Source organism: Mandrillus leucophaeus, unplaced genomic scaffold (genome assembly GCF_000951045.1).
Source record: "Mandrillus leucophaeus isolate KB7577 unplaced genomic scaffold, Mleu.le_1.0 Scaffold884, whole genome shotgun sequence".
In the NCBI taxonomy this organism is placed as follows: Eukaryota; Metazoa; Chordata; class Mammalia; order Primates; family Cercopithecidae; genus Mandrillus; species Mandrillus leucophaeus.
In genome coordinates this window covers 291,267-314,378 of record NW_012109630.1, presented here as the reverse complement: position 1 = coordinate 314,378, position 23,112 = coordinate 291,267, and the positions used below count along the sequence as shown (strand labels likewise).

The window sequence follows — 23,112 nt, the reverse complement described above, 5'->3', positions numbered from 1 at the left end:
CAGCAACATGGCACAAGTATACATATGTAACAAACCTGCACGTTATGCACATGTACCCTAGAACTTAAAGTATAATAATAATAAAAAATTTAAAATTAAAAAAAAAAAAAGAAAATGGGCCAAAAAACAAAAAAGGGCCGGAGAATGGACACCAAGAGTTGTCCGGCTAATACAGCCTCTACCAGGGTTGATATCCACCACTACTGCCATCATTGGATACTGTCAGGAGATGCTGCACCACACACTACCACAAATACACTTTAACCACTTTTCTGATTGGGAGGTTAAAACTTTGGGCTAGATCTTCATTTGGCTAGGCCTAGATCATGTACTGGTTTTTTTGGTTGCAAGAGAGTAGAAAGAGTAAGACCCTCTTTTCAAACGCTTGCAAAATGCAGATAGTTCTTGTGTCCTACCAATGCTTCATATGGTTTAAATTTCCTACAAATAGGAAGGGAAGTGAAATGTCAAATAGCCGAAATATAAAGAACACTATTTGTACTGAGTCTTCTTCTCTGTGGATTTGTTTTTAAATATATATACATACACACACACACATGTGTGTATATATAGATTATATATACATATGTGTGTATATATTGATGTATATGTATGTGTATATACATGTGTGTGTATATATATGTGTGTGTATACATATATATATAAAAAACAGTGAAAAAATTGAATTGGAAAACCAAATTCAATTCAATTTTCAAAAAAATTGAATTGGAGAGCCAAAAAGGTAATATAGGAAAATGGAGAACGTGAATAGAAGTAGAAATGGAATAAGAGATGCTGAGAAATAAGAGCAGATATATTCATATTGCAAAGTTTTTAATCTTTAAAACAATAGACACCCATTCCTAAAGGAACAACAAGAAAACAAGAGCTGCTCTTTAGAGCTGCTACGCATCTTACAAAATGAGTGTTGGTGTCCCAATCCTCAGAGGCCTAGCTCTTCCTTTACGTAAAACATTTCACTTACTTTTTTATTTTTCCAGGTATAGTTGTAATAAACTCCCCAAAATGGGGTAACCTCGCCATGTTTCCTTTCCTTGACACCTGAAAGATTAAAATAGAGAACTCTCTTTTTACACACAAGCACCCCTTATGATATGTATGCTTATAATCCACCACGTGAGTGTAATAAATACATTGATAAGGAATTTTAGGTTCAAGATTGCTGAAGATTTTAGACAAAATCCAGTATCCATGAATTTCATTTTGAATTTGTGAATACCACACTTATAAAAGGTCATGTTTAAAGCCTTCTCTATCCCACATTTTCACCGAAGACTTCTACCAAAGTCACCCACTTTAGTATTTCCTTAGTAGTATTCTTTCCTTTAGTATTTAGTTTTGAGTATTTAGCTCGAAAAGGGATATCAGTCCACAGAGCCAGCAAAAACAAACAAAATGGCCTAGATATTTGTTTCTAGCTCCTACAGCAGCAGTGGGAAGAAATTCTTTAAAGACTATACCAACTTGTTATGGATGAGTTCTCCTTAGTCGGAACCATTCATTGCCAAGGGATTGCAGTTTTTCTCTGCTAGGTTATTTAAAATTGCCTCAATAGTAATTCTTTCTTGCTTGGATTTCATAACATTCCCAGGACAGAAGCATGACTTCCCTAGACTCTCTTCATCCTAAATGTATCAGCATGGTGGGTGCTCCAGGGCAGAATGCTGCCTCACACTAGCTTCCTCCCTGTGTTGGTTAATCATTCACTTCAACGTGGGATTATAAAAATACTGAGGTTTTGTGCTTGTGGTTGTTTTGTAAGTCTAGCACTGAAATACATAAGCTAACTGAGTAGACCAACAGATGTATAAAATATCAATTGTTATACTGTTTACACTAATGCTTTGCATTAAGAAAACAAATGCCAAGCTGCTTGAAGTCTGCAAAGAATGAAAACTCCTTATTATACACTTAAATACACACTTGCCCTTATCCAAAATGAATCCATACATAGTAGGGCAAGCAGCTGCCTGTATTTCATAACCCACTGAGGTCTTTTTAATGTGTTCTAAGCAATGATTAGGAAACCTGCTGGGGTTCATTTTGGCTCAGCTGGTCCACAATTTTGAACACCTACTGGTGGTATCAGGAAAATATGTGCATGACCTGTTTCTCCATGTATTAAGACCTTCCAAATTATGCTGCATACCCTCATTAATAAGCAAACTATGGATAACACCCTTTTTCTATGGTAGATAAAACTGGCATTTGAATTTAAAGATAAATAATATCCCACACATAAGGAAAGTTCAAGCTCCTTTTTTACTCAGTATAAAGGATTCAACAAAAGAATAAACTATTCTGAAATGCTTTAATGTAGAGAATTTGAAGGTGTCCTAATTACTGCGAAATATGGCCAATGTATGGCTCTCGAAGAGTTTTTTGTTTACCTATGAAGATAAGCCTATGGAGCCTGTGTCAATCTTGGTTTTAGAATAAAACATGATAAAAGCTAAGACAAGGGAAATAGACCTGGAAATATACACCATAGGTAAAGAAAAACATTAAAAAGCCAAAAGGAATGGCTGCCCCTAAGTGACAGACAAGTCATGGATCAAGTATGGGAGCAAGGTGGGCAACTTCAGGTCAATTCAGGCAGGCACGGAGGCTCAGAGGGATCCAGTCCAGAAAGAAGTGAACAATGGATAAAGTCTAGAAATGTGGAGTACAGATAGTGGGAAGGGAGAACTAGACTTCAAACAAGCAGAATGGATTATGAAAGCTAAATGAGATATTAGAATGGAGTACAGTTCAGAACAGAGGTCACTGAAGGCTCAACACACCTGGAAGAAGTTTCATCTGACCTCTCAATGAAATTTTATCTTATTTCATTTTATTTTATTCTATTCTATTCTATTCTATTTTTTGAGACAGACTCTTGCTCTGTTGCCCAGGCTGGAGTGCAGTGATGCAATCTCGGCTCACTGCAGCCTCCACCTCCTGGGTTTAAAGGATTCTCATTCCTCATCCTCCTGGGAGGAGGGATTACAGGTATGTGCTACCATGCCTGGATTTTTTCTTTTTTTTCTTTTCTGTACTTTTAGTAGAGACAAGGATTCGCCATGTGAGCCAGGGTAGTCTTGAACGCCTGGCCTCAAGTGATCCACCTTCCTCAGTCTTCCAAAGTGCTGGGATTACAGGCATGAGCCAATGTGCCCAGCCTCTCAATGATGTTTTTAAGAGGTTTGTCATTGATTGTATCTGTAAGAGGCAAAGAATTGGAATGAGGATTAGTATATACACTGATTTCTCTGGCCATCCTCCCTTGATGGATAATTTTGTCTTGCGGACACAAAGGTATCATCATCTCCTTTATCCATGGGCTTCTGCACAGTAGCCGAGTGCCACATCACAATAATGACTTTGAGCAAGTTCTGAATCAACATAGCAAGTAGGTGTCCAAACTCTTTAGGGATGTCTCTGAGTTGTCTTTTGGCAGAGGTCACTCAATCACTGTCTCCTACCATGTCCCTAAAAGCAGTCTTTTTCTAGAAGAAAAATAGCCCTGCTTCCTGGGATTGGGCGTTTTCTTTCCCCTGAGCATATATTGGCTATTGCTGGGTAGGTCACCAGCAAGGCTCAGCTGTATTCAGGACATTCTAAGAGACCTTGTTCTGTCAAGCCAAAGGTAGAACTAGAATTCAGAAGAAACTTGAGAAATTCAGCATAGCTTTCTGAATTCCTCTCAGTGAGATATCCTGAGGTCACTTGGGCAAGTTTTTTTTCTTCCTTGACTTTCCTAGAATATAGCCTAATCCTTTTACAGGGAGAGTTCTTCATTCAAGTAGAGAACTGTCGTGTCAGTTGAGTCCTCCAGGAATCAGACACAGAGAGGGAATTAGGAGGGCAAAAGGTTTATTGGAGAGAAATGCTTGTGAAAGGAAAAAAGAGGAAGCAGAATTGGAAAAGGGGAGCCATTGGACCCTGATACAGACACAGGAAAAATCTTTGGCAGCCCAGTAGGGAGCTTCAGGACAAAGAGTGCCTATTAGAGGAGTCCCACATTCACCAGAAATAGCTAGACCCTTGTACTACAGTTTTGCTGTCATTCACTGGGGTCTCCCTGAAAGGAGCATGACCCCAGTTTAGAAGTGAGGCATACCTAAAGGAGGAAGCAGTTAGAGGCAGTCATCTCACCACACTCTTGCAGCTGGGCCAGTGTCTGTTCCTGAAGGTAGATCTGAGTGGTTCATGTCTGTGGCTGTTGCAGTTGCCTGCTTCTGCATGTATTTTTCTAAGACCTTTTCAGAAATTAATTACCTTAGCATATCTACTCACCAGTTCTGGTGAAAGGTTATGCGACTCAACATTTCAGAAAGTTATGTAGAGGGTAGACCCTCTGCCATGCAGGGTCTGAGCCCTGTTTCCATTTCTTTGATGCAATATGGGATTCCTGGAATAGAGACAAGGTATTTACATAATAAGATAGCAATAGTGCTACAGTGCCCCTGAGAGGCTCAGTGTCCAGAATAGCACATGAAACTGTGGGCAGAAGGTGTTCATTGATCTGTTTATTTGGGCAGGTACCTCTCAAACTTCGTTACCATGGCCAGGTGAGGCAGTGGATTTCCTATTGGGATTAGCCAGCAGAAGCAAGATAATTCTATGAAATCTGAATCTGATTCTGTAGGGACAAATTGTGGCAGAGGAGATTTGAAATTTGAACAGCTTTCAGGGCTGATCTCTACAATTAACACTGCCATTTGAGAGTAAAGAAGTGAGCTGCTGGGGAGAATCTGAGAGTCCTCACAGAGAATTAAAATGGTGCCTGAAAGAATGCTGGCAGTCAGGAATTAACTAAACAGTGAGTAGTGTATGGCAATTCTTGTCCATTTGTTAAAAAAAAAAAAAAAATGCTTTAGAGACTAAGTGAAATGGGGAGCATTGACACTAAGAATGTCAGAGGAATGGTACACTAGGGAAATTTTGTCTGAAAGGAAGAAAACAAACATCATTAAGTTATATTCACCAGAAATCATATTTAAAGGAACAAAACAGGAATGTAGTTCCCTTTAGCTGATAAAAATATGGACAGCCTCTCCCTTCCCCTCAAGGTCCCAGAGACTGAAGACTGGGAGTTGAGGCAGGGTCAGGGTCAGAGGTACAAACTCAGGAAAAGCCCTCAATATATTAAAAATTCAGACAGAAAGGATAATGGTCATCCCGGCCCTTAGGTGGGTTCTCGTGGACTCCCAGGCCACAGTAGGGGACAGTTCTCTCGAAGTATTTTAGCTCACTGATAGAGAGCATCAAAAGACTGTTTTCAAACTCAGTTGGCTCCTGGAGTAACAGCTACTAATATCCTGTATCTCCAGCTTATTTTGGCTCCATGGAAGAGGAGATGCAAATGTTTTGTGGTTCATGATGGAAAGCTGGTATGCAATTAGAAATTCTTTTTTTTTTTTTTTTTTTTTGAGATGACATCTCACTCTGTCACCCCGGCTGGAGTGCAATGGCATGATCTCAGCTCACTGCAAGCTCCACCTCCTGGGTTCAAGCAATTCTCCCACGTCAGCCTCCCAAGTAGATGGGACTACAGGCACCCACCACAACACCCAGCTAATTTTTATATTTTTAATAAAGACAGGGTGGCCAGGATGGTCTCGATCTCTTGACCTCGTGATCCACCCACCTCGGCCTCCCAAAGTGCTGGGATTACAGGCGTGAGCCACCGCGCCCAGCCAGAATTTCTTTATTCTTTCATTCAACATGGTGTTTATTGTCTTCCATGTACCAGACTTTTTGCTAGGATAAAAGAGTAAAATACATCCCCTAAAAGACTTTAGTCTAGTAGAAAGAAACTGATTATTAAACAGAGAAGATGACTATAAAACACTGTGATAAATGCAGTAATAAAGAAATATTAAAGGAGCACTAAAGAGGCAGTCACTTACTAAGCCATCCTGTGCTGAAGTGGGATGGAAGGATTTGTCATGGAGGGCTGCTTTGAGGGCTGTTATTCAAGGGACAAAAAATGAAGGGCATTCCAGGTAGAGAGAAAGAAATAAAAAGCTTGAAATGAGAAACAGAATGGAGAAGGCTATGTGCCTGGGGAGGAGAGGACACACAAGCAGGTCTATGTCATCTTCTACTTAAGGCACAAAGAAGTAGCCAAACACACACACACGTGTACACATGTACACATTCCAGGCATATACACTTACAACATTTTATAATCACATTATGTGTTTGTTGTATACATTTGTCTCCCCTAGATTATAAAGTATTTTGGTTTATGTTTTTAAAGAACAGGAATAGCATTTTACACATCTCTAAATCTGTATTATCCAATACAGTAACTAAAACAGTGGTCTATTAGGTTATCCTGGACCCAGTATACTATACTCTCAGTTTTCCTCCAAGTACATAGAAATAAGAAAGTCAGTGTCAATTTGTGTGGTGTAGGCGCTATCAATTCAACAATATTGTTGAATGCCTACTATATGTCCGGTTCTGTACTACACGCTCTGAAATAATCCGAAATGATAGAACACTTTCAGGATGTCTTTTGTGACATCAAATATCAAATGTCCATTTTATTGTGTGCCTGATTTGCATTTCCTTGCAGACTCTAGTTTCATCCATCTTAGTATTCAGCATGGAAAAATTGTAGTGTGGCTCATGGTCAATAAAGATTTGCCAAAAGGGTAGAACCCACATTACCTACAATGCCACTTTCTTTCATTTTTCTATTTATATTTGAATGCCTTTAGAATTATTTTTAGAATAATAGATGAAATGTATCTATATTAGAAATAATTTACTTGCATTAGTGTGAACACACTTAAGTGTAGAGTTTGATGTGATTTGGCAAATGTCTATACCCGATTATACCAAATTCAAAATACGGAACATTTCAGAGGTAATCACTGCTAACAGGTTACAGCATAAATGTGTAGTCTGTTTTTCATACCTCTATATAAATATATGCACATATTTATATTTTTAAAACAGGATTATACTATGTATGTGTTATTCTGTATCTTGCTTTTGTTCACTTAATGTGTTTTGGATATCTTTCCATGTCAGTTTATGAAGATTTATTTTTAATGGCTGTATAGTATTTCATTGTATGGATTATAATACTTTTCACAAATCTTCCCTTATTGACATTTATTCTTTTTTTCACTACTGCAAACAATGCTGTAGTGAATGGCAGACATCTCTGTACACATATCTTACATGCATGTGAATTTCATTAGTATAGATATTTGGAATTGGAATTTAAAACTTACAAGATGAGCTTTACATTTTTATACATATTGCCACATTGTTCTTCAAAAAGGAATTATTAATTTACTTTCCTATTGAGAGCCTGTGAGAACGCCTGTTTCTTTGCAACCTCAGCAAAGAGGGATATTATCAGTCTACATTTTCAGCAAATCACAATAGGTAATCATGTTTATTCTTTTATTTTTCTAATTACTAGCGAGATTGAATGTCTTCTCATATTTGCTGGTCATCTGTATATTTTCTTATTGTGGAATATAGACAATGTACATGAAACATATATGTGTGCATGTAAAACAGATACCTACACACATAGATATATATTTTTTAACAAATCATAATATGCACACCATATGACCACTGGGCCAAGAAATAGAACATCTCCAACACCTCAAAAGCTCCCTATATGTCCCTCCCTAACACAACCCTCTCTGTCCACGTTAACACCATCCCTACTCTTTGCTTTGCTTTTCTTCATAGTTTTATCCCCTGTGTATATGTCTCTAAAGACCATGTTTACTTTCTGTTTAAGGAGTTTATGTGAATCAAATTATATTGTATACTTTTGAGTTTCTTCTGCTAAGCATTATGAGATTCATCCTTATCATTGTATGTAGCTTTAGTGTGTTTATTCCATTGTATGAATGTATTACCATTTATTTTTCATTTTACTCTTGATGGGCAATTTGAATTTTTTCCACTTTGGGGCTATTTAAAACAGTGCTATTATGGATATTTTGAACATGTATTCTGGAGTTTGCATCTTTAAAAGGACATACACATAAGAGTGGAACCTAGATCATGCCAAACTGTTTCCCAAAGATTCTTGTACTGATTTACATTCTCCCCAGGGTGTATTGACTTTCCCCCAACCCCCCAATCTGGTAGATATATAATGGCATCACATTGTGGTTTAAATGAGCATTGTCCTTATATGAAAAAAATATGAAAGGTGTTCATGAGGCTGATCACATTTCATGTATTTTTTGGCCATTTGGATTTCATCTTGAATGAAATCCAATGAAGTATGTTATGTTGAATGAAGTATATTAAAGTTTTGCCCATTTTTCTCGTTAATTTGCAGGTGGTTCTTTATATATTTTGGATACTACTCTTTTATGAGTTGTGCTGCAGAATCTTGTCTCACTTTGTGCCTTCTCTTTTCACAATGTTTTTAAATATATTAACATTTTAATTTTAATATCTTCAAATATATCAATAGTTTTCCTTTAAAGAAAATGGAGCATTTCCATTACCCTCAACAATTTTGTTACACTTGTTTCCACTTAATTCCTCCTCCATGCCTAATTCTCAGTCTCAACAACCACTGCTCTGCTTTCCATACTCATAGTTTTTCCTCTTATAGAATTTCAGTAAATGTATGCATATAATGTATACTTCTGTAACTCAACATCGTTTTGTTTTATTCCAGGTTGTGGCATGATTCATTAGTTTCTTTTTTTGCTGAATCATATTTCATTGTGTGGATATGCAACAATTTTGTTTATTCACTCACATATTGATGAATATTGGTGTTATGTCAAATTTAGACCTATTTTGAAAAAGTTTCTATGAGTATTCATGTGCAAGTTTTAATATAGAAGTATGTTTTCATCTCACTTGTATATATAATTAAGAGTTCAATTTCTGGGTTGATTAGTAAGTCCATGTTTACCTTTTTCAGAAACTGCACAACTAATTTCCAAAGTGGTTGGACCACTATTAGAATACTTAAGTCAGGAAAACAGATGCAAGAAGGACACATGCTAAAAAAAAAAAAAAGTTAATAAAAACAAATCCATTTCAACACATAATCTTTGCATTCACTACTATTATAATTGTACCTGGAATAGTTGACTGCCTGTCCTGTTTTAATGACACAGATGGATAATACATCACTTTTGCTCATTATTTTGCAGCTACTTCTAGTCTTACAGGAATAAGTGAAGTAGAAGCCTTTTATAATTCTAGTTTACAATTGAAGGCTGAATTTCACTTTAGGGAGCAATTTTGCTAAAGAAGATGATGGTTTAGGACATGATAATGGGAAAGAAAATTAAGAAGGTGAAATTGATACTGAGATTGATCTTCTGGGCCCCAGTTCTTTCCATCAGAAACATGGATGTAATGAAAATTCTAGCCACCTCTTGGCATGTCATATGAATTAAGACTTAAGAGTTGCTTAGTGAAAAACATTTTATAACTGGTGAAATTTTTCAGTGGATTCATTGAAATACCACCTTCTAAGAAAGCCATTTTGAAAAGAATTGTACAGAGTGAAAATTACTAGGTAAATGGGAGAGAAATGTTTCTTGAAGTCAAAATTTCACTTGTAATTTAGCTTATCAGGAAATTCTCAGTCTCATTCTGTAGTGCTTCTTCCTTTGCAGAGGACGTGAAACCAGTGAGGTTTGATGCCCTAAGTAATTGGTGGAAATGCCTGCTCTACAATGAAGGGGTCATCTTCAGGGTCTCAAAAGCAGCAGGATGGGTCATTTATAGAACTCCCTTAATGTGTTACTAAATACAGAGTAGTTACTAGAATTAAAAATTCTTATCTTGTGGCCCAGATTAGAAATTAAGTTTTAAAAACAACCAGTTCTGCATAATGGACATTACTGCAGCAAGTAATCTGCATTCCTCAGCATTACATTTTCTAGTTGTATTGTCACCGTTGTTTGATTTTCATAGGAATCTATTCCTGATAAGATTAGTTGCAGGCAGACACTGGGATGTACCTCATCAAAATTTTCAAATAGGCCAAATTTGCCTCTAGCTTGCTTTTATCAAAACTCTTTTCAGCACTTCACAAGTCTGGTCTGGTACCTTCACTTTACATAGTATCCTCAAGACCACCATTTACTCCCTAGATCTGCTGCTCATTCTCTTAGGGGCTTCAAGTGTCTTTCTGCTTATAATGCCATGCACCTCCATCACAGGAAATCATTTTGTTGCTTCAGAGCTTTCTTTGGGGATCACACTGAATAACAAAAGACTTAACAGGTATTGAAGAACATGCACACACACACACACACACACACACACAAAGAGAGAGAGAGACACAAGCAACTACTGTGACAGAAATTGCAAATCATGTTCAGGGAGAAGCATTATTAATGCCTTTAGAAAGCACCAATAAAGCCTTTGTGATCTAGGTAGACGTTTTTGTGTATTAGATATTTTTAAAAATTTGTTAAGCTATTCTATTTTGTTTAATTATCTATCACTTTTTCACAGAATTAACAACTGATTTGTAAAATAGTCTTCCTACATTTCATGCTTTTAGACATTATCATAAAATATATCTGGGTTTTTCTTAAATCTAGACATGGTTTGTATTTTGATGTGTATATAAGTAAATAATCCGAAAATATGCCAAGTGCCAAGTTTTCACTCATTCCTCATTCATTGACACAACAGATATTTTTTAGTGCCCAGAAATGGAGCAGTCAATAACTTTTTCTTCTCCTTCTCCTTCTGCTTCTTCTTTTTGTATGTGTTGGTAATGGTAAACTCTCAACTTCTCTGAGAGATAGGAGTACTTTTGTATATTTCTGATCCTGAAGATTTGGAGAAGAATTGGAAATTGTCTAAAACTTATTTATTTCAATGAGATTCTAAAAACTGTCTTGTTACAAAAGGCAAAGCCATCTGATGCTATCACTAGAAAATGAGAAAGTCAAGATGTAGAAACACTATTAATTGCTTTTAGATTTTGAACATTCATATCAAAATTGTGAAGAAACCAGGAAAATGTAAATAGTTACAGTCTATTCTTTAATTCCCCAAAGCATATAGATTCATTTCATGATGTTATTGACCTCACCACCTTTCTGGTTGTATTAGAATATTCTCTATTATACCTGTCAAACAAAACATTGCCATTTACAGAACAGTCATTTTTATGATAATTTTGGTTAGAAGTTGTTTTTAAAATTTTCAGGTAATCAAACTGTACTTGCACTTGACTATGATGATTAGTCAGCAGCTGGCTTGGCTAAGTATGAAGATGAGAAAAATATATGTGAACACCATCAACTTTACTCATGGAACTATGGGAGGGTCAAATTATGCTATCTCAAAATAGAGACAGATGATTCAAGTACACATTGCTAACCAAAAACCCCATATATTTCTAAGAATTTGAAAAACTTTGAACAAATTCCAAATTGTTAAACAATGGGGTAAGAGGCAGTCATTTAAAGCAGTCACCTAGTGAAAATCAGAGAAAAAGTCTGACAAATGTTCAAAGTAAATTATTATGGCATGGGGGTCAATAGTATTGAAAGCCACTGAGAAGCCTATGTCAGATTATTAGTGTTTACTCTATTGGAACTAAATAATATTTCAAATTTGTTTCAGTAATTCTTACCAGGATACATTCCATGTATTATGCCATTCAAGTGATCTTTAAATTATTGTCAAATTCTACCTTAAAGAGAGCTTCCACCAAGGACATGCAATTCATATCATCTAGAGTTACTGTCATTTCTAGGCTAAGTCCCGTGGAAATTCATAACTTAGAAATGAAAGTCACAAAGATGCAACTGCCTTCATAATACCAATGCAGTGGTTATAAATATTTCATGAGCATTGCATGGGCAGGGGCAGATCTCCATTTTCATGAGTTAGAATTTGTATAGCTAAGTCTCCACATTTTACTATTCATAATGCATAGTATGCCCTGTAGAGCATTCCATACAGTACTTTTTTAATATTTATGTTTAATGAAGAAATTACTGTTCTAAAAAGAGAACAAGCCAAGTCAAAGACCTCTTTTTAAAAGTATTAAGTTTTGCGTAATAGAGACGATAACAATCAACAGAAATTACCTCATTGCAGTATCTTAGCACAAAAATGCATAACTTTTTGAGTAATACAGGATGATGGATCAAGACACATTAAACCTAAGTGAAAAGGTTCTCTCTAAAGGTTACAACATTACAAATCTCATCTTAAAGGAATTCGAAAGGTTAAAATGCAAAGAGCAACTTTCTTACATATAAAAATATTAATTACAAATGATATGCTTGCCTACTATTTCATAGTTTAAATATATGACTGTATTTGTCTGGGTTTTTCTTTTATTCAAAAACATTTTAACTTGCTAAGATAATATTACCCAGTTCAATAATGAATTGCTATTGCATACTTTAAGGTAATTTATCAAAGCACATTATCAGTACCTGTCAGAATAAATTTCGCACTGAAAGTAATGAAAAAAAGGACTATTGTATGTGTTGAAATCAAAGAACATTACTGTACTGTAGCTCAGTTATTCAATGGAAAGGATAGGTGTTTGCCCTCTAAATGATACTTGCCCCATGAGAAAATAAAGGCCTGGAAAATCACAGAAAATAGGCACAGGGAAATGTCTATTTCTTGCTTTTTAAAATAAGCGTTTGATATTTTATTTCATTTTTGTCATTTTGATCAATTCTTTCAAGTACGTGAGTGCTGAAAAATGCTGCACAGATCTTGATAACATTTACAAAAGTAAATTAAAGTCACTGATCAGCTCTTTATAATACAAGGCTGAATTATTCCATATTTGCAAATGCTACATATCACATGTAGATTGATGATGAAGTCATAGATAGATTTTATTTTGAATACACATCAAGACTAAGTCTAATAATGAAAGCAACAAGCTTTAGATTTAATATCATTCACTTGAGAGTCGGCAGTTTAAATATTTTTTATTTTGCTTAAACCAATGAGTTCACTAGAAATTTTGTAATGTTTCCTGTATTTACTATCAAAAGTTTGTGTTTCATTCCTGATAATATTTAACTGAAAGCGGGAAACACTGTCTTCCATTTTGTTCTTTGAAATTTTATTTTCTAAAGGCTCTCTTGAGGAATTTAACCTTTATGTGATGATTTTGCAGTTCACTTGAAGTGTGTTAACCTTAGTTCCCTAATGAGTCTAGGTGTAATACTGAGGAGGAATTTGAGAAATATACCATGTAGCTCATTGTCAAGTTGGATTTATCTTGCACATCTCCAGCTTTGCTGTTGTTCCAGTACACATTTTGATCACAATTCTTTAATTATGTTCTATATTTAACCGACCTATTTGAACAGGATCCAGAGCTGGTGCGTAACATCTGCCGCTGGGTTAGGCAAGCTGTTCAGATTCCTTTTTTTGCCAAGCTGACCCCAAATGTCACTGATATTGTGAGCATCGCAAGAGCTGCAAAGGAAGGTAAGAACTTGACTTGAATCAGTTGCCCACTATTGTAAATATTCACTCGCATTATGTAGCCATACTCAAGTATGTCTTTTCGTACAAACGTGTATTTTTTTGTCTCAATTTTAAAAGTTTCCAATTGAGCACTTGATCCCACAAACACAGGAGATTTACACCTGGTCTCATGCTAGCAAATTGACCATGAACTTTGATCTGGAAACACAAGATCATTTATAGTTTTTCCTAATAAACACTTATTTCACACATTATAAGAACAAAGAGCACAGTCACAGCAATCCTGCCCAAAATAAATGACCTCATATGGTAACAATTCAATATATTAACCTTTAATGAAGTAAAATAGAAAAAAAAAGAAATTTCAGTTTTCACAGTGTGAAATTTCTCATGATTTCTCTTTATATTTTATAGGGCCTAGCTAACTTCCTTAAACACATGCCCAATAAATATTTGTTGAATACATAAATCATACATGCTTGTGTTCCATCCCAGGAAAACTGCACCCTGACTTGCAAAGACATTGAGAATTACCTGGAAAATGACACTAAGTACAAAACATTTGGTAACAAGAAGTCTGTGTAATAATTGAGAAAATAAAGTTGTGGTAATTAAAACTTTTTTAGTGTTTAAAATTTTAAACATAAATGTAGGAGTTAAATTAGTGAAGAACTGTGAGGAGAAAGCATGTTCTCAAGATAAAGTAGAATGCATTTTTCTGGGTTGTGAGGATTTGAATGGGTTTTAACTATCATGTCTTATAAGAGCTGCATGAAAATGTTGATGTGTCTTTCACAGGTGGTGCCGATGGCGTTACAGCCACCAACACTGTCTCAGGTCTGATGGGATTAAAATCTGATGGCACACCTTGGCCAGCAGTGGGGATTGCAAAGCGAACTACCTATGGAGGAGTGTCTGGTAGGTGTTGCCCACTTCTTGCATTGTGCTTTCTTGGAGGTTGTTGAAAAATCAGGAGGTCATGTTGCAAGAGTTTTGTGTCCTTTATGATCCCAAATTCCGATAACTCATAGCTGATCAATATTCATAATAGTTATGACAGAACAGATTGAATGTGAAAGCTCAAGTGACAGCACAGGATGAGAGAATATCAAGATAAAGTCTTGCACAAATTCTATTCTCTTGTGGTCCATGCTTTCCTGAGAATTTCTCATTGTCTCTCAGTTCTTTTGCCACTTATTAGTAAGGGTTAATATGAGGGCCCTCTGAGAGAAAAATATAAGCACCCTCATTACAATATCCTTTTCATAGTCTGTACTAGTTTTCATTCTTCCTGGAATTTAGACATCTACCATCTTCAAAAATCTTGCTTTCACAACTGTCCTAAACAAGCCATTAAAACACTGAATTAAGCATCAGCTGACAAGACATTTGCAGACCTCACACCTTTGCACACTCTTTCTCATCATCATACGCTTGAATTTGAAAAAGAAAGAGAGGTTTTAATCTCAAGGTCCTGTTCAGTATCTTTGCCCTGTGCATTCTGTGACTGTGACAACACGAACTTGGGCTTGCAAAGACAATGCTGTAAGGTTCTTGACTGTACTGGTATGGGGATTAGTCTCCTTGGTGATAGAGAAAGTGGTAAATATACATAACATAACAGTGCCCCACTGTTCAAGAAAAGCATTGCTGAATCAGACCAAAATGTGCTTTTGGAAGAGGCTGGACAGACACAAATAAAGCTCTATCCATGCTGAGGTATTCTGTTTTGAGAGTATGAAGTATGCCTGTGAGCCATGAAGAACAAAAACGATTATATTCTGCTTTTAATTGAATGCCATTCCCACAATGTCAGAAAGAAGAAGGCTGACGAGGAGCACCTGCTCAGGCTCCAGACACAACTCGCTTTTATCAGGAGCTATCAAACAGGGCCTTAAATATTATTGTAATGCAGAATAACGTGGACCGCGCTAGCAAGTGCCACAGAAAGAGAGTCAAGAGACTCCAGAGTTGGGCTGTAACATGCACTATGTTTTCTGTCAGCCCATTTCAATTTTTCCAGCCTGCCATGTTGACAGCAAGAGAATAAAGGAGGTCGCAGAGGCTGCTGAACATTAAAAATTAATAAAAGAACTATTGCAGTAGTATTTTATATAAGTAACACCATTCACGTTTTCTCATTTAAGCTGCAATTTCTGAATATTCTTCCATACTATAACTCAGTCTAATAAAACTACAAAATTATAGCATTAGAAACACTCTTTTGTGTTGCAGTCTTTAAGCATACACACACTGGAAATTATAGCAGTACCTGAAAACAAGTTCAGCCGTACCTCAGGGTCTGTTAGCATTTCCATAAAACTCTATTTCTAAGATTTATAAATCCATATATAAATATTCACTTGGGCTATAAGCTTAGCTAAGCCTGGGTGGAACTTTCATTTTAAACAACAAAAAATCCCTAACATTTTAAAGGACTTGTACCTCATTTCTAATAGGTTCTATATTAAGTTTCTTCACATTAAACAATCTGTTTTGAAAATAGCCTTTCTCCACATTGACAGAATTAATATAGTTTCCCTCCTTTAAAGCAATGCTTGCTTAAGTTTAAAGGTAATAGAATCTGAAAAGCAGTTTAAATAGGCAATGATAATATATTTTAGGGCAGAGCAAGTTCTATAACAGAGTACCTTCAGTATGAGTTATAGCAAAACAGCCTAGCAAAATTGTGTTAAATAACAATGGTTTCAAATTTTCGAGAGTTTTATCAAATATGGTTGTCAGGACTTCAAATGCTGCTTTAATACTGAAAATTACACAAAATAAGCTAGATATTCTTATAAGATTTTTAAAATATTTGCCATAGCACAGTGCTACTATCTGCTCAAATGTTCTCTCAGAGCATGGCAATGTCTTCTTTCAGAGGCACTGCATGAATCACAGATTTTTGAAAAGTGAAAACTAAATAGAGTTTAATTTTGGGTAGCCACCTGAACACAGCACATACTTTTCATTGCCAGTGAAGAATATTTTCCCCTTTCAGTATATTCTTTAGCTGTTTATTCAATTGTTGTTATTTTTTCTCAGAATAAGATTTCTGCTCTTTGAAATGAAGATTATGTTTTGTTTAAATACAGAAATAGTGAGGTACCTGGAGTAGTATACCTGCTGTAGAAAAATGGACACATTTCAGGAATGTTCTTCTAGAGAAAATGCATTAGCTAATAAGGGACAATGACTTGCCCTGGGAAAACAGGATCTCAGCTAAGGAATGTGAATTGAATTACTGCAGATATAAGTATCCTGGATTTGAGAGCAATGTCTTTCAAAGGTTGGTTCCCAATTCATGAGTATACTATGCAATCAAGTTTAGTTAACTGTAATCAACGTTTTAAATAATGAAATAGAATAAGAATTGTCAGAATGCTTTGCACATGGTTGGGATAAGCATTGTTTGACCAAACTTCTTTTTCAGTTATACACATAATATACACTTATATATGCCATAATGTAAAACGCATTTTTTACTTAGTTAACTTGAAAATATTTTGAGAGCTACTATTTCAGAGGGAGGTCTCTTTTGTTAAATAAAAGAGGTCAGTAAGACTGTAGAAAGATAACTTCTACCTGCTGTAGCTTACAAGTTACATCAAGAGAGCAAATTAGGACCCCACTCCAAGGTCTTATCCTCAGCTTTGCTATTTTAGAAACTATTTTTCTAATTCATCTGCAGACAATTAGACTCTTGGGGGGTGCTTAAATATATGAAACAAACTCATAATAAAGTGATTTATAAACCTGAATTTCAATTATGGGAGAAATACATCATAGTATTGCTCCATTAAAAAGTTGAATTATGTACCAGGTGATTTCATAGCGAGAACAGTATAAAAGGAAATCTTATTGGTATCCATAAGGAATATTTTTTATCAAACAAAGATGGCTGCTGATTCAGCTGTCCACCATGTAAGTACTCCATCTAAACCGTTGATTCTAAAGAATTCTGTACCTTTCTTTGGACAGTATAGACCTGATACTAAGTTGTTATGACCTTTCCTTTTTCTAGAATCCACCCAGAAAACTTCTGTTGTATCAAACAGCAGTTAATTCATGTATCATCACACAGTTGAATAGTTTATTGGGTTTGGGGAGAGGAAAGGAAGAAGAAATTCTTTGACTTATTTGGTTGGAAAAAACCCTAATCTCAGTAACAATTATAAACTCCGTCCTTGAGTGCATGACTCATTATTTTTCCTAGTTTAAGTTCTTTTTTGTCTGTTTATAGTTTCAAATTTTGACCTTTTTTTCTGACTTCATTCCCAAATAATGAGGGCATCTTAAGATAGCCCCCAAATCAGTGATTACTATCACCTATATAAATGGTGTTATCCAGCTGTGGTGTGACATTTTCACATGAAATCCTCCCTGTGGGTAAGATTCTTTCAGAGCTGGTTAAGAATCAGTCCTGCATGGCATAAACTAAAGATGTCTTTCTTGCAGCTGACTTCGTGAGGATAACCTTTATTCATTTACAGGTACTTCGGGAGAAAAAGTAATCATGCATTTTCAATGGGGTAAATTCATTTGAGGTTTTTGTTGTTGTTCCTTGTGTTTTTAGTGTTTTTTATTAATGGAGAATGAATTTCATTGCCCTGTATATATTTCCTGTGTTGCACATACAAACACAAGCACATTCACACACACAGGAAAGAGTGCAAAAGACACTTAAATTGAAATAATGATAGACACTTCAGGCTCAATACAATTTACTTCCCATGAGCTTGAAAAACTAACTTACTGTTTTAAATTATTTTATTTGCCAAATTTGTTCTGTTTTCACCAAAGGAAAGGAAATTCTTGTTCTTAACTTCAAATTTTGAATGCTTGTTTGAAGTTATTAATTATGTATTGACTTACACAATTACAACAAGAGAACACATTTTGTTCAGTATTAAGACTTATAAACTTTATTATTGATTTCTGAATAATTCATAAAAGATGGCTTTTAAGATTTTCTCTCTATTTCAGCCCAAAGTTACTCCTCTCATAGAGGTTATTACAGAATCCAGTAAATGACTGTGTATTTCTAAATAAATTATAGTGGAATATTCCATGAATGTTCTTAGAGTCTACAAGTAAATAATGAATGATTTGAAATCTAGCTATGTGAGATACTGGACACTGGCTTGGTGTGGTTACAAGCTTCCTAAAGGTGTTTTCATTGTAAAACCAACATAGGAAATACTAATAAAAGAAGGTACAAGTTAGAAATTTAGCTAGTAATTTGTAGATCTGCGTCAGTGTAGGGCCAGAAGTGAGTACAAAGCGTATAATTTAGAAAACTTGCACAAATGTGAATCAATATAGTAGCTTAGGAAGGAATTTTAGGCATCGACTTCACATCGCATAGTTTATGTGTGTTTTTAAGATAGTTACTTAGGCGTGAATTGTTAGAATGCAATAATAACTTGGCAGCATACACTCTGCTACTGGGCATTACATAAACACAAATCCAGTGTAACCCACTCTAATCACACACTTATTTTGTTGTATTTATTAGTGAATATTTATGTAAAATCAGAGAGATGGCAAAACAAAACAGATTAGAAACTCAGAAGTTTTAGTTACATTTTTCTTTAAATAACTATTTTCACACATGCCAGCAACTGAAGATTTTGGCAGGATAGCTTTAAGTTCTTACACCACACATTACAATTCCATCATAAAATACAGTGTTGGTATTTTTTTAATTGGGAATCTTTTTAATGTGCTGGATTTTTTATGTGTCAATCACATGATTATCGATGCATAAATTGCTTTTAGAAAAACACGCCTATTATCTGTCATAAAATTTAAGCTATCTATTGTAATCATCTTTATCAATAAGAGCTTAGGCTTTAACATTGAAGATCTAAAGTAACCTGATATATAAAGATAGAATTTAAATGAAAAAAAATGTGGTAATTCATGCTAAAAAGAATAATTAAAAGGAGAGTCTTCCTTTTTATACTCACTTATCTTTTTCCTTTTTTTGTGTGTACAAAAATAATGCAAAAAATCTGGCCTGTTATTCACCTATGTAAAAACATTCTTAGCTTATTACAAGTTTAACTGATCAAACTATTAAAGACCTTGTTATACAAATATGTATGTACTATATTTGCAGAACAGTCAAAAGTAAGCATTTCAAATAAAGATGCTAGATTGCAATTTTTATTATAAGTTATCACTTTGGTTGAGAGAGGCTCACCATTAGAAATATTCTCATTTAAATAATGCTCATTTGAATATATTCCTGTACAGATTGACAAAGAATCCCCTTTTTTATTATATTGGCTTTCCTGGAACCTGAGCATCTCACTGTTTAGCCATCGTTGGTCTGTGCAGGAGATCAGAGCCCTAATAATAGATTTTTGACAGTGAGCTCGCCTGCTACCTGCCCTACACAAATCCTCACTGTTCATGTTTGCTTCATGGCAACAAAGCAGACAGAAGGAAAATGCCAAGTGCTGAGTCTGAGGTACAGCCTTGCCTTGGCTTGACATTTCAGCAGAATAGCAGTTTATGAGATGCATAATTTTTCATCTGGGACTCAGCTGCCATATTCATAGACGCTTACAGCTCATCGACAGACTGGAGCAAGGGCAAAGGTTTAAAGCATAGATCAAGGTCTACATCCTTTCCTTAGGTATTTTAAAATAACTATTGTCCTACAGATAAATGGTAGAACCAAATAGTATTTAAGAGCCAACAAATTCATGGGTACCTGGATATTATATATATTTTCCTTTGGTTCAAAATTAGGAAAATAAATTAATGTCTGTTCCAGTTCCTAAGAAAATATTTGATAGACTTTGTAAACCAAAGAATTCTGACAAGCATATTAAGAAAACTTACCTTTGCAGCAGTGGTAATGAATTATTAAATTTCTTTCCTCTGTGTGTGTTTTTTCATAAAGAATGATTTCAAGCTTGAAATTAATCAAAAAATGTTCTATTATGAAAGTAAAACTAGAGAGTATTGTGTCACTGTTTGAGCTTGAATTTAAATATTCACAGATTCATGCATATCTACTGTACTAAAAAATCAGTGTAGGTACACGTCAGTGGCTGTTTAATTTAGAACTACACATCTCTGTAAGCTTCAGAAACAGTTCACCGTGTCACAGTCTCATACAGAACAATGGTACAGTACATTGGATTAATTAAGGAAGCCTTGCAGAGAACTGAGTTCTCAGTATGTCAAGATTTCAGTTTTATGTTAAATATTTTCTAAAGGCCAGACCCTTAAATCTCAGGGGCTGTACCAAGCAGTGAGCTGTGAATTTAACCATAGGCTAACTGCTAATGATAAGGAAAAGAGTCCTAGTTGAGGCAGCTGTAATACAGTCATTGGATTAGGCTATCAATCACTCGACTCCCTAAGGAAAAGGGGAAGAAGACCAAACAGTGAAAAGGGAAATTAGGAAAGGAGGGCATGACTGGAATGAGATTCCTCACCATCTTTATCCATTCGTCGTCCTAAACCCCTAAGCATCAGACCAAACTCTCTAGCATTACTCTGACTATACAGCCAACACATTTATTCCTCACATCTAGAGGACTATCAAAATGTCATTGCTTCTCAGTAGTTGAAGATCTTGAAACCTGCTGGAAGCAAATGTCTGATTACATAAGAAGAAATTAGATTAACTCTTAGTTTGTGGGATTTAAGATTTATATTTATGAGTCTTTTATGGATCAGGATTCATCTATGTTAGTAAAGAAAAATATTTTTATTTAACTTGTAAACTGTAGCCAATTTTTACATATCCACATCCTCTTGGTGAGGTGAGATTCCAGTTGATCAGTGGTTCTCAAACTTTAGCATGATACATCAGAAACTGGAAGGCTTGTTGTGACACAGATTTCTGGACCTCTTCCCCAGAGTTTCTGATACATAAGGCTTGGAGGGCCTGAGAATGTACACTGCTAACAAGTTCCAGATGATGCTTTTGCTACCAGTCTGGGAACCACACTTTGAGAACAGTAGATGAAGAAAGATTAGTATCATGGCGCATTTTACTTAGAATATCTTATTTCCAAAATAATGTCAAATGCTTTAAGCAATGGTAAAATTAGTATTTGATTTAAGAATCTCTGCCCACAGTTAAGTATCTGAAACACCTTATAGTAAATGAAGTCAGATTTCTTAGAAAAAGTGGAACACAGTCTTTGAGGTCTCAGAGTAGAGAAGAACATGTCACTCTATTTAAGATTAAATGTTGAGTGGAAACCATTGTTTATGCGAAGAGAATTTGTTATGAGTGCCACTGAAGACAATTTATGGATATCACTAGTCCTTTGGAAAGGAAACAGGTGTGAGTCAGACAAGGATAAAATTAAGCTCACGATTGCAAAATATTATGTTTTTCTTCTTAACTTTGTATAGACACTAGCATATTGAGTAATAACAGCTCTTCTAGGACAGTTTACCTAGTTATGTTCTCAAACCCTTAAAGTGTGGGAAACAATAGTACTGGTAGCTTACTGCTCTTCTCTCTTAATTTACTGCTTTCTTGCTATCTCCAAACAATGCTATCCTCTTATTAGTGGAAGGGAGGAGATAACCAATGTTGTGGAGATACGCTATTGCAGTGCAGTGTCCCTGCTGTTAGCACTGTTACACAATGCACTGAGCTCTTCCAAGGTCCTCTTTATAGACTGTTCATGATATCATTCATCAATCCTGGAAGCTGCTTGAAACCTTATTCTGACAGACAGATGTCCTGATGTGCATTCCCAACAATTTAGTACCATGTGAATGCCTGGTAGAAAACACCTCGAATTCCAAGAGGTCCTTAAGTGTGGGTCACAGTAAACCTTTGAGACATATACACGGTATCTGATACTTGAAGGTGGAGACTGCCAGGGTTATACAGGAGTGATTATAAGAGTTGGTATCAGAATAGAAAAGAGAAAGGAATTTGGTCAGGCCAGCTTAACTTTACTTGCTATGCTTTTGGAGAGTCCGACGTGTCAACTCAATTCAGTGAAGAAATGTTGGATAGGAAAGTGTACTGTAGATTTTATATACAGTACATTATTTCTGTGGTTTTCAAATTGTTATGCTTACAAACACCCTACAATTAAAACTTTATAAACTATATACTCCTCACTCATTTTAGTTGACCTGAGAATTTTAGCAGTAAGTTCAAGTGCTAGCAAAAGACATAATCCCCCATGTTTTGCAAATATGAATTCTTTAAATGAAATTGTTTTGCATTTTTTTAAATAAACCTACTAGGAATAAATAGCACCACTGTGCTTTTTTATATTTATCATCACCCATTTAAAAATTCATAAACATGCTCTAACAAAAAGTGGGAGTTTTGCATCTTTTATTTCTCCTGAAACTCGTACTTTCAATTTCTCCATCAAATTTTATCCTATTTTTATGTTTTCTTTTAATGCTTGAACATCTTAACGATCCTCTTTAGAAGTACTCTTTAACAAAATATATGTGTATAAATGGACATTTACATTTTAAAAATTCCTAGATTAAGTCTTTAAATGATAAATTATTTCTTGTATTGTTAGAATTTATAATTTACACTTTATCAAAACAACATAAATATATCATAACTATTGATAATTATTCAAAATAAAAGTGAATTTTATTGAAGATCCATTTATTAATGAGAAATGTATGGCT

The 23,112-nt window shown here is 35.3% G+C and overlaps 1 protein-coding gene across 1 annotated transcript in view; it reads left to right on the top strand.

Annotated features, from left to right (window-relative positions):
• DPYD (dihydropyrimidine dehydrogenase) overlaps positions 1 to 23,112 on the top strand; it is a 903,050-nt gene that overhangs the window by 652,686 nt on the left and 227,252 nt on the right. Inside the window, exons 17-18 of the mRNA XM_011969334.1 lie at positions 13,338 to 13,458; positions 14,257 to 14,376. Of these exons, the coding sequence (XP_011824724.1) occupies positions 13,338 to 13,458; positions 14,257 to 14,376 (241 nt within the window). The remainder of the gene's footprint in view (positions 1 to 13,337; positions 13,459 to 14,256; positions 14,377 to 23,112) is intronic.